The sequence below is a fragment of the Aureobasidium namibiae genome (genome assembly GCF_000721765.1).
Source record: "Aureobasidium namibiae CBS 147.97 unplaced genomic scaffold scaffold_1, whole genome shotgun sequence".
Classification (NCBI taxonomy): domain Eukaryota; kingdom Fungi; phylum Ascomycota; class Dothideomycetes; order Dothideales; family Saccotheciaceae; genus Aureobasidium; species Aureobasidium namibiae.
The window spans coordinates 1,355,164-1,370,353 of NW_013581208.1; the positions used below are offsets into that span (position 1 = coordinate 1,355,164).

Below are 15,190 nucleotides of genomic sequence, written 5' to 3' on the forward strand. Positions count from 1 at the left end.
CTCACAAACATGTTATGCCGGAGAGTTATACAGCTGTTTCATAAACTATCAATATTCCCACGCTTCCCCCGCAGATCTGGGGTCAACCGCACGGGCCCACGCAACGTTCATGGGTCTGGTGACGATGTGGGAAGACAGCACGAGACACTGACACGAAGATGATACTCTGTCCGGCACTGCGTTGTGATATGAGATGAGGGGCAACAAGACTCACGTCGAACTTGGGCTCTCTATCGTTGTTGAAACATATCTGTCCACCAGTTTCACGAGCTGAAGGAATGCATGTACAATCTCTGTGACTTGCACAAGTATTCGGCCATAGCTCCTTTGATCCCCGCACCCGATCTGCATTGCTCACCATCAAGTATCGTGATGGCGTGAGTATCGCTCTTTCTCGGGCCTCACAGGCGGAATCGTCTAGAAACACTCACAGTTCAGGAGGCAGCGGATCCACAAGACAAGAGAATATCATTGACCTTGCAGAGGTCTCGATAGTCGTGTAACACCGATGTGGTTCAAAATGATCTTGGTCGGCAGTTGTTGACCCTTTTAACGACAAGAAGCTTCGCGGCTCCGAGGAGAGCTGTCACGCGAGCATTGTAACTGTACAGCTCTTCGGTCCCTTATATTAAGCTTTGCTTGCATCCAACCTCAGCTTCTCTCCTTCCTCTTTCCACCTGCCTGATCTCAGGTACCACAACAAACATCTGTATCACTTCAGTCACCAACCAATCCATCTCCACACATCCTCAGACTCGTCAAACATCCCTGTTTACAACCAGTAAGTCCTGCTTTGTCGGACCGCATTCACTATCTGGCTCGAAGTCTTTGGCATTGCACGCGACCTCTTTCAGATGTTGACGACTTCTGCCCGTAGTGACCCGTTCTCACAAGCTCAATGACCGTGACCACGTTGGCCTCGCCAATGGCACTGCTCTCCCTGAAGAACACCTTCCCCGTTACTTTGCCAAATCCGGCTTCAATGCCAACAACGATCCCAATAGAGTTAAGAAGTCTGGCAACGGCAAAGGCAACTGGTGAGTATTCTCAAGTTATTCCCATCAGAGTCCTTACTCATGTCCTCAGGGGCCGCCACGGAGAAGAGCTCGAGGACATGGACGACTTCTACCGCCCCAGCAAGCCTCGTCGCCGCAGCAATGCATCCGCTCAGCTCCTTGATGCTATGACTTCCAAGTTCGAAGTCGTCGAGGCTGAGCCCATGTTCAAAGAGAATGTTCATGGTGCCACAGCAAGCGACTACGCCCTGGAAAAGACCATGTCAATGGAGTCCGCTCCCAGTGAGGCTGAAACTACTACCTCTTCCGAGGGAAGTGATGAGGGAATGACCAAGTAGGGGTAAGGGGTGATAGAATGTACGAATTGGGCATGGGACATCGCTGGCGTCTGTCTTGTGGGACCTACCCTTCAACTGGGAGTGACGTTGACTTGATGGAAGACATGGCTTGATGCCTGAAGAGTCGACACCAAAGGTCCTCCTAGCATGTATTACGAAATGAAATGAACCTCCAGACTATATCGCTACAATCTTTGTGCGTGTTGAGTCCAATGTGAACTGGTCAAACGCTGTGGTTGATCTCTGAATTATTGGCTTTGCATTGGCATTCTTGGAAATACGGGATGCATGCACAATCATTTGAGCCAGCGCTCCCTTCCGTCGATACCAAGGATAAGAAGTGTCAATATGATATACAGATGGATCAGAATCATGATATACAGTACTGAGGGCAGTGTCGAATCAAATTTATCTCCCAGAAGCCATGTCTGGGGGACGACCCTGCTCACATGTGGATACCGCAAAGAACTCCGACGCCGTCGCGTATCAACCACGTCCAAATCCTTCGTCTCCTTCGCGACTCAGGCAACAGCACCAACATTTCACTATGACGCGCGATACAGATCTCCTGCTTCAACAGTTTTGGACATCTACATCAAGTCGTTCTGCTCGTGCTGACACGACGTACCACATCTATCAGTCATGACCTCAGGCCCACCGGTTCATCTACCTCCGATCGCAATTGGCGTGCTCAACAACATACGCTGCGACGATTGGTCTCGAGTGCCAGTGTACTTTCTCTCTTCGTCGGAGCTGTCGACCGCATTACTTGGTCCAATTTGCGATTCTCTCACGAGATCGTATGCAATCGATGTATTGGGTGAGGGACAGGTGGAAGACTACCATGAGTTCCTCCAGCCTATCTTGACACCCTTTGCAAGTGTCCAAGACTGCATTGAGCACCACTTCGATTCTCTTGATCGATGGCTGATTGAGCAATCGGAGCCTGATGACTGGTCAAGAATTTATCCTCATGGCATTCTCGTATTCAACAAGAACGACCAAGAAGCACTGCTCATCCACGTCGACCAAAACAACCACACATGGTACATAGGATCTATCTATCTGCCTATCACAGAACTGGAGTCGCGTCTCACCAGCCTCATATTCGGCGATGAATGGTTCGGAGACATGTGCGCTGAACACGACGTCCGTGTGCCTCAAAACGACCCGAACATCAACGAGAATTACAAGGAGCATCGAAAGGACGATACCGGAGCGTGGAAGAACAACTCACCGCGCTTCGCTATCTTCTCCACAGGTTGGAGCCATGCTTTGCCTGTACTAGGCATGCTAGATGATGCACACGAGGATGCACCTTTTGGCCACGCCGATGTCGAAATCTATTCTTTGACTGGATCAATGTACCTTGGAGAGAAAGACAAGCTTAGGAAGAAATTCCTAGCTTATGTGGCTGCCGATCAGAGGGGCGAGAGGAGACATGGAGGAGAAGGACCGTGTCTCTCATGCAGACCTTTGCACAAGAGCATCTTCATCGATGTCGACAATCCCGAACCAAGAATTAAGGGTGTGCTAGTGTGCACAATGGAATGGGACGGCGACACAGATGGCAAGTCCGATGAACAGTTGGCCGAGATAGGTTCAGAGGCGAAGATTCAGACGAAGAGAGTAGGTGTCGCGTTCGCGGTGGCCACAGCGAAGGCCATCTCTGCGAATGGGGTCAACCAAGAGTCTGCAGGCTGGAAGGAGAAATCCTAAGGATATTTCATTATCGTTGTTACTACCAATGTGCCGGAACCATCTCTTGCTGCCCCGAACTCGTTGCGGGACACTTTCGGTCTCTGGTAAGATGACGCCGCTCGATGAACCACACAGACAAGCTATCGCACGAATCGATGCCAGTGACATGTGAATACAGAACACGATTGCCAAGGCCATGCTCAGCGACATTCCTCTCAGATGTGCCAACCACCTGCGTCGGAAGACAAGTCCGAGATTGGGTGAAGCCGTTGAGTCATGTGTCAAGTCAGTGGTCCTGGGCAGAGCCATTAGAATGATCCAAGTAGTCTTGTCGATCAGGGTCGGTGAGTTGGACGAATCCAGATTGCAAAGACCTGAACGGTGGCTGGTGTAGTTTATGTCCATGGTCCTTGTGGCTGGTCGATGGAACTATTGTTCGCATGCATCGAAGCTTGGGAAAGAGTTATGATTGTGCCAAATGTGTCAAGTCGAGCCACAGTAAAGGTTCTGCCCTCAGGTGCTGATGTTTGGTTGCTTTCATGCAGAGAAAGTTCTCGTGCTCGAGAAAGCATTCGTACCCTCAACCTTGCGGAATTTGCTGGGAAAGGCTAGGGTCAACCGTAATTTGGACTCTCGTCTCAAGATGCGGTTACCGTCAATGGCCTTGACTTGCCGTCGAGCGCCGGTGTTTTTTTTTTTGGAAGCAGGTAGACAAGACAGCGAGCAATTGAGTTGTCGTACCCACCAGCCAGACTGGCGCCACGAGATTTAGAGGTAGTGATAATTGCTAGTTCCCGAAGCACAATCAGTCGGTCCGAGCTGGGAGAAATAATGCGGGGCTGGCAAAGAACATTGTAGACGAACACTGATGGTCATTTGATGCAGGCTCGTAGATGGCGACGAGTAGAACAAGAGCATCCTAGTGCTTCGAGTTCTCGATCATCTACTGTCAAGCGTAACCAGTGTTGGTTGCAGTGGGGACACCATCGTGCTCTTTGGCGTTATCGATTCAAGATCACCAATCTTGTGATGCTTGCCAATCCAGGTAAATGCTCTATTCATGACTTACCTAGGCAGACTGTGGGGAGAAGGCTTGCGAATCACGACTTTTAGAGGGCCGAACGGGGGAATTGAGATCTGTTCACCGTGCCCATACCCTATCTTATTCTATGTCCGCGGCGGTGGACCTGGTCCTTACTCGGCGTCACTATGTATTTTTTTCTTGTTGAAAGTTTATCAGCGAAAAGCGAGTCGTAGCGATACTGTAGCTTCGAAAAGATTTCAGAATCCTTCAGACGCCAACCTCCTCGAGAAGACGAAAGACGCTGACGATGAGTCAGGTGGCAAGAGGGAGCTGGGATAGTGGTTCGAAACACAGTAGACTTGCTGATTGACGCTGGAGGTCCGCAAAAACAAGATGGGGAACAAGATGGTCAGGGCTGAGGCTGCAAGAAGCACAGATCTCCGACGCACGTGTCAGATCTGCTTAGGGCCGGACGATCACCTGGAGAGATCTTCCCTTCTCTCTGTTCACAGCCTCCGAACCTGCATCAGCCCGTTGAGCCACCCGCACAGTGTTTCAACAAGAGTCACTTGATACGCTGAGATGTGAGCAGCACCGTCGAGTCATTGGCATCAGTGTCAGAAAAAGGGCCTGGTGCTGGAGCATACCCTTGCATATCCACGCAATGCGGCGCACATCATCCAGCAATCTACAGATTTACAACATGGTCATTACTCGAACTTCGATGTCGTGCTCTTAGGCCCTGACGATATTCCCGGACTCCTGTAAGATGTAATTGGAGACTGCATATAAGTACCGGCATATTCGGAAACCGATAACCTGAAGCCTGGGACGACCATGCATCAGAGTTCTCGTATGCGAGCATGATGTTGCAATACCTGAAATCGGTCTTGTAAATCACAGGTGTATGAGCCAACAACACAATGAGTCGTGTTGTAGGGAATGCGAGTCAATGCTCGAACTCTCCGAGCACGTCCTACACAGCGATCGTCCTTCCTCACCTTACTTGTCGCCCCCAGGATGAGAGTGCCGGGATATTTCAAAACCGTAGAAAGTCCCGGCCGCTTGGGTCGTTCATTCATTGCCGACTGACCATATACGTTCCTTACACTTTTAGGGCTTGCACATTGCCTGTCATGTCGTCTCTCCTGGTTGTTAGGGATCTCATCGAAAAAAGAGCTCAGGTATCTAGCGAAACGGACTTGTCAATCATATCAATCACCTGGGGATTCACACTTGGCTTTGGCTTCTTGACGACATGGACTGCCATGAAGCAAACCAGACACATGTGGAAGCGGCGAAACGGACATCTTAACCATCCATATATCTGGATGGTTTGGGCAGAAATCGCATCAAGTTTAGGGCTCAGCATTGTATGCTGGCTTGTCTTGCAGGGCCCATTGCCTCTGAAGTAAGTTACCATAGGTCTGGTCGGGTTCCAAGACTGACAGGAACAGTGTTTACTCCTTGTTCGCCATCCTGTCCTTCTGGGTGATCCAAGTACATTGTCTTTTCCAGATCATCATCAACCGCGTATCAATCTTGATGGTAAACCGCAAGCGTGCAAGACATCTCAAGATCGGTGTCACAATCGGTGTCTTGTGTCTAAACGCCAGTGTTTTCTGCATCTGGATCCCGGCCAAACTGGGAGTGAATGAGACATACGAGAAACTCAACGTCGTTTGGGTACGTAAGGCAAGGGTACAGATAGTACAGGTCAAAAACCATCAGATGGTTTTTTGACTTTCGTCTGTGCATTTACTACCTTTACCTAAGAAACATGCTAACTGTACCTTTACCTTAGGACCGCATCGAAAAGGTCATCATTCTCATCGTCGACGCAGGGCTGAACTGGTTCTTCATCAAAATCGTGAAAAAGCAACTTATCAAGCCTGGACTTGTCAAGTACTCGCCGCTTGTGACGTTTAATAATTACATGATCATTCTCAGTTTAGCAATGGATTGCTTGATCATTGGCATGCTGTCGTTGAAGAATCCTCTGGTATATCTCATGGTCAGTATTTCTCTTGAATCTCCACCTTGACGTATACCTGCTAACCTATTCACAGTTCCACCCTCTAGCATACATTGTCAAACTCAAAATCGAGCTCTCCATGGCCGAACTCATCGCCATTGTTGCTCGAGGCCAGGACAACGGCCCCATTCGCTTCAACAACCCAGAGAGCTCAACCGGCACCATGAACGCCAAGGGCTACACCTTCAACACAACAACCAGCCAGAGCAAAAGAGCCTCTGTGATAAAAACTCCCGCCTCACCTCAAGACGTGGAGCTCGGCCACGTCAGACCAGAAACGCCAGAAGCCATGCACAGCCACTTTGGCATCATGGAAGAGGAAGAGCAGAGACACGATCACGACCGTGATCAAGAGTCAGAGGACATCGCCAATGGCTTTGTTGTGCACAGACACAATGAGATCACAGTCGAAGTTGAGAGTGCACCTTCTGAGCGATCTCAGAAGACTGATGGTCAAGGCGAGCACTTTGACTCGAGGAGGCATACTTCGGATAGCGATGAGGCACCTTTGCGTAAACCCACAAACAACATGGGTCTCAACACTAAGGTTTGGGGTCGCTACTAGACTCGAATCACCTCGGACTATCAGGCTCGCCGTCGCTGGCGGGTCGGAGTGTATATAGTGGTTTCTTTTGTTGCTGCGGGAGGACAGGACTGCTTTTGATTTCTTTGACGATAGTGTATCGTCACTATGATACCCCAACTATTTTACATAGCATTTTATTCAGGACATAGTCCATGCCTTTTTTAGTCACAGACATGGCGTCTCAAGCTTCGACAATTTCCTGTTGCCCTTCCTCCATGCGTCTGAAATCGGACCTCCGCTAGCATCTTAGTCCGCATACATCAAGCCATCGAGCAAGCCTCCTCGGTCTGCAACGGTTGACTTGTCGACACGGAGCAGAGCTGTGGAGATGGCCGATGTAGAGACACAGTCGAACCGGCATGCTCGAGTGGGCACGGAGCTATCATGCCTGTCTCAAACGTGACGTTGTTTATTAGTGACCGCGATGTGCAGCCTCCAGTCTGCATTGACGCAGAACCACGTTCAATGGCCCAAACTCTTGACAACAGCGACACCCAGAGTAACAAAGGCAGCCAGATCAACAGTCATCCCTCTCAGTCTGTTGAACCACAGCCACTCATCCAAAGCAATATTCGCGTCTCTTGCAGGGTGGTTGGTACGAATGGCTTCCTTGGACGTGAGCATGAAGGGCAAGAAGATGAAATGTGCGACCGCGAATACAGCTCCAGCACGGTACCAGGCTCGTGCCGGACTGCCACGAGTGTAGAGATTGGCAACGGAAGCAACAAAGGTCAAAGAGACTGAAGTCAAGCGGCGGTAGAAGCCAGCGTGTGACACGACAGGGAAGTAGGTGGAGAGTGCGGCATTGCTCTTGGAGCGTGTTTCAGGCTGGTTGAGCGCCGAGAGGAAAAGGTTGCTGTCAAAGGCGTGGTCGAGGGTCAAAGTCGCGGCGATGAGAGGAGTGATTCGGAGGAGTTGAACTGGGTCGACGAATTGACGGCTGGCCATGACTGTGGTGATTGAAGGGGAGAGAGGTTAGGTAGACGTGGTATTGAACCGGTGCAAGAAAGGAAAAGGAGATAGGAGCTACTGGGTGACCTGCCTTGACATGATGATCGATTCTGAATTACTGGACCCACGGCGAAACAAGGATTGGCATTGTGACGACGGCGTTCGCGAGGTCGGACGCGACAAGCCGACAAGCGCTGCCGACCGACCCTTGAAACTGCCGTCTCCGTCCTGAGCGGCGGGTGATCATCGTTCTCTGACATGCTGAGCCTCAACATACGCAGCTGTCCTGATGGTTTGTTGGTTTCATACTTGCGAAGTAGGCAGCGACTGAACGGTCGTAGGAGCCTTGCAGGGTCAAGAGCTCACGCGACACGATCGCTCGTAGGTCCTGCATTTGCAACATGCATCATAGCAGTGAATGAAATTGGAGCAAGAGCGATATGTGAGCAGACGTGAGTGTAAAAGCAATGGAATCAAGTACCGTGGAAGGTACCGAGGAGTGAGGTCGAACACGAGGACTCGCGTGCGGGATCCATCTGCCGAAACGCTGCTTCCTTCCACTCATCTGCACGTCTGGGCTTTCGAGTTCTTGCCTCCGTTCACGCTTCAGACTTGTCGACCAGTCTCGAGTAAGCACCCACTACCTTGCTCTCCTGCCAAAGGCATACAAGATTGTTTGGAAGTCAAGACATGTCGTTCTTGCAGCAACCAGCCATGTCTTGCTCGTATTTACAGGGTATATGTTCAACATTCGCTGCCCAATTGTACAATCAAAGATGCTATGATACTCTATATCTAAGCGTGGCCATTACCATTGACACCGTTGGTCTCTCCCGACACCTTCTTCAGGGCTGCCATGACATCTTTGACCAAATCCTCACCCTCCTCAACACCACAGCTGATTCTGACCAAATCGTCAAACACACCAGCGGCCTCTCTCTGCTCCTTGGGAATGCCCATATGCGTCATGCTAGCAGGCAGCTCGACCAAACTCTCAACACCACCCAGACTCTCGGCCAGAGTGAAGATCTTGGTTGCTGCGCAGAAACGCTCAGCAGCAGACTTGCCGCCTTGGATGCGGAAAGAAAGCATGCCACCACCAAGACCATCTCTGTGCTGCTTGAGAGCGATCTTGCGCTGGGGATGCGAGTCGAGACCGGGGTAGTTGACAGCGCGGACAAGAGGAGATGCAGCCAATGCTTCTGCGACCATCTTGCCGTTGCGGCTGGCCTCACGAGCACGGAGATGCAGGGTCTTGACACCACGGTGAGCGAGCCAACAGTCAAAGGCGCCAGGAACGGCACCGATGGCGTTCTGGAGGAATCCGAGACGCTCCTTGAGGTCATCGCTGTTGAAGGCTGCGACACCCATGAGAACATCACTGTGGCCGTTGATGTACTTGGTCACACTGTGAACGACAATATCTGCGCCGTGCTCGAGGGGGTTCTGGATGTAAGGGCTCATGAATGTGTTGTCGACAACCACGAGAATGCCGTGCTTGTGAGCAATCTCGGCCACGGCTGAAATGTCGACCAGAGAAAGAGTAGGGTTTGAAGGTGTCTCGATCCAAACGAGCTTGGTCTCGGGCTTGATCAAAGCCTCGACATCCAACTCGATGCTAGGGGTAAACGTGACATGAACACCGTGAGCCTTGGCTACCTTTGTGAAGTAACGGTGAGTTCCGCCGTACACGTCAGATACACTGACAACGTGAGAGCCAGCAGCCAGAGACTGGAGGATGATGGCTGTGGTGGCAGAACCAGAGCTGAATGCCAGAGCGTACTTTGCCTTCTCCAAGGCTGCGATGCAGTTCTCGAAGTTGTCACGGTTGGGGTTTGAGCTGCGAGTGTACTCGTATGCGCCGACGGGCTGACCAACGGCAGTTTGAGCATATGTTGTCGAGAGAGAGATCTGATAATTATGTTAGTTAGGCATATTCCAATTTCTACTGTCTTTGTACAGCCTGGCGTCCTCCTAACGCACATGACCTCATCGCTCTCCATATCCATTATGAACTCGGTCTTGAATTATTCGAAACTCAAGAGACGATGATCGTCTATGTGCATGTAGATAGACTTGTACTTATGAGATATCACTTACAGATTCGATCACAGCACCAGTAGTAGGGTCATGCGGCGATCCGGCGTGTACGGCGAGCGTGCCGAAGCCGTGTTGTCCATGTTCCGAGGGCTGCATATTGATTGTATGAAAGATCTCGTAGAGAATCGAGAGTGTCGAAGTAGATGAAGGAGGCGAAAAGTGAAAGATTCAACAAAGTCTTATTCTCTCCTTGGACTCTAGGGCGTTGTTATGTTGTCGAATCACGCAATCCTTCGCCTGCGTAAGAAATAGGTAGTTTCGCTTCCTTTGTCCGGGAAAGGGGATTCTGGAAAGATGGATTTGTAACGAAGGGATGTAGCACGATAACTTTTTTTCTTTAGGCAGGTACCAAGAATGGCGAAATTGTTCCTGCAGGCTACAATAAACTTTCTGACTACACAGAAAAAATTTGGGATTGGTTAGATGAGCAATCGATCTTTGACAGGGCGCCGTTCAGCAGACGCCCTGTTTTGCTCGGCGCCTTCGGAGTAGACTTCGGCGTATTGAATAACTCTGACAGCCCAATACCAAAACTTGACATCAAAGAAATCAAACTTTTCTATATACGGCCTTTATGAGTCGCGGGAGGAGAGCGTGTCTAGTACTGGTCATGGATGGCGATTTATGCAAATATGCCTTGATGAACATGATGACATCTGGCTTTCCTTGATGAAACCATATCCACCCAGATGAATAAGGACACACAGTAACAAGTCAAGTATCTAGGCCATAGTTGCGGAGTGTGACTATTTGCATTTCGCATGTTCAGCCCGTGTATATGTATACGCCTGGAGGGGTGGCAGAGTCGCAAGCCGTTGAGTAGACGATATCATTCTAGCTGGCACGATGGATTAGATTGTGGTAAGCAGATCTTACAACTTCAAAGCACGAGCTGATATTTGATCGATACGGGTTGGCATTTGGAAGATACCCTATTCATTAGCGATCTGTTGAAGTGACAAGCTTCTCAGAGTCAAGCAGGGCACGAGGAACGAAGAATGAAATGTGTGGGATGGGTGCCCGCAGACACCCTGGTGAAATATCATGCAATTCGTAGCAATATGCTAAGAGTCCGGCCCAATGCATTCCCATTCGCTTCCAGACCGCAAAGAACAAAAGCAAAAAAATTATAGAAACGCCTCCAATGGGTCCAGTGTACTCCAAACCAGTTTGTGAAAGAGGAATAATATCAAGCAAGATATGTATAGATCGAGAGTGTGTCGACTGTTTAGTAAGTGCGCCCTTTCTGCTTGGAAGCGAGTGCTTCGAGCTTGCGTTTACGTTCGAGTTTCTGACGCTTGAGTTCGTTCTCCTCGGCCAAAGCTATGGCATCCTCACGTTTCGCAATGCGTGCGGATGTCTCTTCTTCCTCGTACATCTCGTCGACGCCAGCCTCCATATCGGAGCCTGATTCGTAGTCGTCTTCTGGCTCATCATCTTCATCTTCTTCTTCCTCATCAGAATATGAAGCGTAGCGACGACCAGCGCCGTAGCCAGACCGGCTGGATGCAGGAGCCTTGGGGAGTGGTTTGCGTGCAGCAGCACCGCCGGGACCTCCCATAGTACCACGGTAGACAGGAGCGGCAGGGGCGTTTGGACGCATTGTGCCTTTGTATGCTACCTCGACAGGCTTCTTCCTGTCCTTGATCGGTACACCAGCCTTTGAGTCGAGCAAAGGTTCGGCACTCTTTCCCCTAGCTTTGAGACCAATCTTTGCATCCTTATTTGGCAGAGGTTTGCCCTTTTGCGCAGCACGAGCTTCTTCGACAAGACGTTGACGGTCCTTTTTGGTGAGCTTCTCGACAGGTTTATGTTTGATCTGGCCAGCTAGTTTGGTTGCTTCGGCATTTTGCTTTGCGCGTTCCAAGACAGCCAGATAACCGCCTTTGGCAGGAGCAGAGGCCACTACCGGTGTAGTCGAAGCTTGAGGTGGTCGCAGAGGTGCAGATTGAGTTGAGATAGGTTTCACAGCTGGCTGTACTTTGGCGGAGGGACCACTACCGCGATATGGAATGGCAGCCTTGGGTGGCGGGACGGCAGGTCTCTGGGCTGGGGAAGAGGTAGTGCTGCGTGACGGAGGCGGGGCTAGAGAGGCATTTTGTTCAAATCTTGAAGTGTTGGTATCGGTTCTCGCAATCTTTGGCTTGAAGTCGCTAGTGGTATCGTCGGCTTTCCTTTTGGGTGGCGCTTGCTGGGGAGTCGAGTTGCGCGATGGCGGATTTGATCTAGCAGAAGATGGGAGTGGTTGTGAACGGCGAGGAGCGGGCTGATCGCCGTTGATGGACGAGAGGATGGAGTTGAGGAGCTGATGGTCGCGTCAGCCAGGTTGAGCAGGGCGACATGCGACCGGGCGTGCAAACGGGAGACTCACGCTCATGGCTACAGAAGTCTTTATCGATAGCAGATTGTCGTCAGACCAGATCCAGGCATGCTGTGAGGATCACAGCCAGCGGCGGAGAGTCGTAGAATGATGGTGGTGCGGGCGGACGAGAGGCGACAGGAAGATGATAGTGAAGTGGAAGTGTGACCGTCGCCGACTCTTATATGCCAGTCAACTCCAGCCAGGCCGCGTGCGTACACTGGAGTGGTCTGTGCGCGAGCTGCGCTAAGACGGCTTGGCATGTCCACATCGCGGCTTCCTTTTTCGCACGCCGTACTCCTCTGAGCCATCCTCGACTCTCACGAACGAACAGTAAAGTCTCAGTCTCCGGCACCGCGGTTAAAAGTGATTGATTCTCTGTTACCTCACCGTGAGTATTGCTCTCTCTTCTGCCTGAATATCGACGACTACAACAGCCATCGTTTTCCGCATCGCAACCCGCCGAACACCCGCTAACTGAAGATTTGCGCGCATCCAGAAATCTCAAAATGAAGTACCTCGCAGCCTACCTCCTCCTCAACCTCGCCGGCAACGAGCAGCCCTCTGCCGAGGACATCAAGTCCGTCCTCTCCTCCGTCGGTGTTGACGCCGAGGGTGACCGTCTTGAGAAGCTCATCTCTGAGCTCTCTGGCAAGAACATCCAGGAGGTACGCATACACCCGCCGATCGGCAAATTCTTCACCGCAAGCGCAATACTAACACCATCTCCAGCTGATCTCCGAGGGTTCCGCCAAGCTCGCCTCCGTTCCCTCCGGTGGTGCTGGTGCCGCCGCTGCTGGTGGTGCTCCCGCCGCCGGTGCTGCCGCCGAGGCCGCTCCCGCCGAGGAGAAGGCCGAGGAGAAGGAGGAGTCCGACGACGACATGGGCTTCGGTCTCTTCGACTAAGCGTCTCGCAACCTTTGTTGAAAACAACTGGCGCGGAAGGGTGCATCTGTTTGTGGGAACAGTCGGGCGCATGGGAAAAGGTCTCTACGCTACAGCCGCAAAAGGCACGGCCATACTCTGAATGCTTTATTTGTTGCCAGGGCCCCGAATGGAGAACATTACATTTCCTCCATGAACATCATCTCCGATTTTATGTTCGCATGTGAAATATGAGCGCGTGATATGATGTTTTGAACCCTGAGAGCAATTATTGAACCAATTCTGCGTCAGTCATAGTAATCAGACATGCGATCTACAAGTGAAATACCAACGCCCTTCTTTAAAGCATGACTGGGCAGCTTTCATCTACAAATGGCTGTTATCAAGGTACTCATGCGAATAAATTGTCACGCAGCGCCGGCGCAGCACAAGGGTCACATGACCGGAGCACAGACCCCCACGCGAAGTGCACTCGCTCGATTTTGTTCGAATTTGCCAGCGCCCTTTCGAAATCAGCTTGCGTCCGACAACTTCGACCACCGACACACGACACAATGGCCGACTCTGAATACGTACGTCTGCCCGCCTCTACAGAAGACCGCTCTCTCGAACAAATGCTGACTTGCTTTTCCACAGAACGCCGAGGAGGCTGCCGGTATGAGATGACTCTAAACGCACCGCACCCCTTCGCGACACCGCGCAATGGAACAAAACCCTGTGGACAGGCCACGAAAGGGGTGCAGGAAGATGGAAACATGGACTGACTGAGTCGTCGCAACAGCCCTCAAGGCCAAGAGATCCTTCAAGAAGTTCACCTACCGTGGTATCGACCTTGACCAGCTCCTCGACCTCTCCTCCGAGCAGCTCCGCGATGTCGTCCACGCCCGTGCCCGCAGACGCTTCAACCGTGGTCTCAAGCGCAAGCCCATGGGTCTGATCAAGAAGCTCCGCAAGGCAAAGCAGGAGGCCAAGCCCAACGAGAAGCCCGACCTCGTCAAGACCCACCTCCGTGACATGATCATCGTCCCCGAGATGATCGGTTCCGTCGTCGGTGTCTACTCCGGTAAGGAGTTCAACCAGGTCGAAGTCAAGGCCGAGATGGTCGGTCACTACCTTGGTGAATTCTCCATCTCATAGTAAGTTGCTCCGTCTAAGCCGTCAACCACGACCAGCCTCCTAACAGCCCTCCAGCAAGCCCGTCAAGCACGGTCGCCCCGGTATTGGTGCTACCCACTCTTCCCGTTTCATTCCCCTCAAGTAAGCGGGACATGTACACGAAGATGCTACGGTCAACAAAAGTTTGGGAATGGATTCATTGTTGTCTGGCACTGGCATACAGTGCTTCAATATATCCGTAGGCCGCAATGAATCGCCTCATGAAACTCACGTCTTTTTTTTTCAATCTCCATCATGTGTGCAGTTGTGGCCATGTCGTGCAAATCTTTCAGCTAGAATGACAACTGAAGCAAGTGCGATGGACTGTCACGGTAGCATCTGTCTCTCGGGAAATGTCACATCCGCCTCAAATCTTTATCGCACCTTATCATCAGCCAACATTGTGCTTTTTCTCCACCACGGCCCCGCGATGCAAGCCTATCTCTCGGCCGGCTAAGTTGCTATTGGTCGTGCGGGTCGTCTTGGACCTCTGCTCTTCAGCCATACCACGCCTTGACCTTCCTTGTCCACTCAACCCTTCCATATGTCCTTATCAACACTCTTCACACCGTCCACAATCGGCAGCTTTCGGAAGCGATGTCGCTGTTTTACGACACCTACGACCCGGGATCTGGGGTGCCTAGTCGACCCCAAGGCCGCTGGGGTCGAAGCCAAGATCCCAACTCGACTGGTATCGTGATAGGCGTGCGTTCTATCCACTTTGGTAGTTTGGAAGGGGTAACAGAATCTCGTCCGCAAACCGTGCCCGATAACTATTACCCCTCCAAAACTCGAACATGCCAGACTCACTCGCTAAGCCGAGCTGCTTGCTGCGATCGAGTCACAATCGAGTACGATAGAGCGACAATGTGCAAAAACTTCTCCGATAGTGGACCGTCTCTGTCTTCGAGCATGCTTTCCGGTTAGTATCATTGGCAGTAAAAGCCTCAGACTCAAAGGTATATATACCACGAGTTTGTCGTGATTCCTTGATCAGAAGCAGTCTCCATTACACTTTCATTCTCCTCTCTCTCTCTCTC

At 51.2% G+C, this 15,190-nt stretch overlaps 8 protein-coding genes across 8 annotated transcripts; 5 read left to right on the top strand and 3 right to left on the bottom strand.

The window, feature by feature from the left end:
* Positions 1-876: 876 nt before the first annotated feature.
* Positions 877-1,354, top strand: M436DRAFT_37090 (uncharacterized protein; the record flags this gene model as incomplete). The annotated part of the gene is made up of 2 exons (XM_013576523.1): positions 877-1,037; positions 1,087-1,354. Coding segments are annotated over 2 exons (429 nt in total), but the record flags the coding sequence as incomplete, so codon positions are not given.
* A 642-nt stretch (positions 1,355-1,996) lies between these two features.
* M436DRAFT_77701 (uncharacterized protein) lies at positions 1,997-3,073 on the top strand (the record flags this gene model as incomplete). Its single annotated transcript, XM_013576953.1, has 1 exon — positions 1,997-3,073. The coding sequence occupies one exon, from the start codon at positions 1,997-1,999 to the stop codon at positions 3,071-3,073; it is 1,077 nt and encodes a 358-aa protein (XP_013432407.1).
* A 2,181-nt stretch (positions 3,074-5,254) lies between these two features.
* On the top strand, positions 5,255-6,565 carry M436DRAFT_33831 (uncharacterized protein; the record flags this gene model as incomplete). Its single annotated transcript, XM_013576089.1, has 4 exons — positions 5,255-5,490; positions 5,537-5,765; positions 5,884-6,093; positions 6,149-6,565. Coding segments are annotated over 4 exons (1,092 nt in total), but the record flags the coding sequence as incomplete, so codon positions are not given.
* Positions 6,566-7,162: 597 nt separating this feature from the next.
* M436DRAFT_36067 (uncharacterized protein) lies at positions 7,163-7,648 on the bottom strand (the record flags this gene model as incomplete). The annotated part of the gene is made up of 1 exon (XM_013576323.1): positions 7,163-7,648. The coding sequence occupies one exon, from the start codon at positions 7,646-7,648 to the stop codon at positions 7,163-7,165; it is 486 nt and encodes a 161-aa protein (XP_013431777.1).
* A 798-nt stretch (positions 7,649-8,446) lies between these two features.
* M436DRAFT_35210 (cystathionine gamma-lyase) lies at positions 8,447-9,847 on the bottom strand (the record flags this gene model as incomplete). The annotated part of the gene is made up of 2 exons (XM_013576174.1): positions 8,447-9,562; positions 9,752-9,847. 2 exons carry the CDS (start codon positions 9,845-9,847, stop codon positions 8,447-8,449), a joined length of 1,212 nt encoding a protein of 403 aa, XP_013431628.1.
* Positions 9,848-10,979: 1,132 nt separating this feature from the next.
* M436DRAFT_35241 (uncharacterized protein) lies at positions 10,980-12,056 on the bottom strand (the record flags this gene model as incomplete). The annotated part of the gene is made up of 1 exon (XM_013576183.1): positions 10,980-12,056. A coding segment is annotated over one exon (1,077 nt), but the record flags the coding sequence as incomplete, so codon positions are not given.
* Positions 12,057-12,619: 563 nt separating this feature from the next.
* M436DRAFT_77706 (ribosomal protein 60S) lies at positions 12,620-13,016 on the top strand (the record flags this gene model as incomplete). Its single annotated transcript, XM_013576954.1, has 2 exons — positions 12,620-12,778; positions 12,843-13,016. 2 exons carry the CDS (start codon positions 12,620-12,622, stop codon positions 13,014-13,016), a joined length of 333 nt encoding a protein of 110 aa, XP_013432408.1.
* A 533-nt stretch (positions 13,017-13,549) lies between these two features.
* Positions 13,550-14,256, top strand: M436DRAFT_77707 (putative 40S ribosomal protein S15; the record flags this gene model as incomplete). The annotated part of the gene is made up of 4 exons (XM_013576955.1): positions 13,550-13,567; positions 13,632-13,650; positions 13,777-14,131; positions 14,187-14,256. The coding sequence occupies 4 exons, from the start codon at positions 13,550-13,552 to the stop codon at positions 14,254-14,256; spliced, it is 462 nt and encodes a 153-aa protein (XP_013432409.1).
* Between the last annotated feature and the right edge of the window lie 934 nt (positions 14,257-15,190).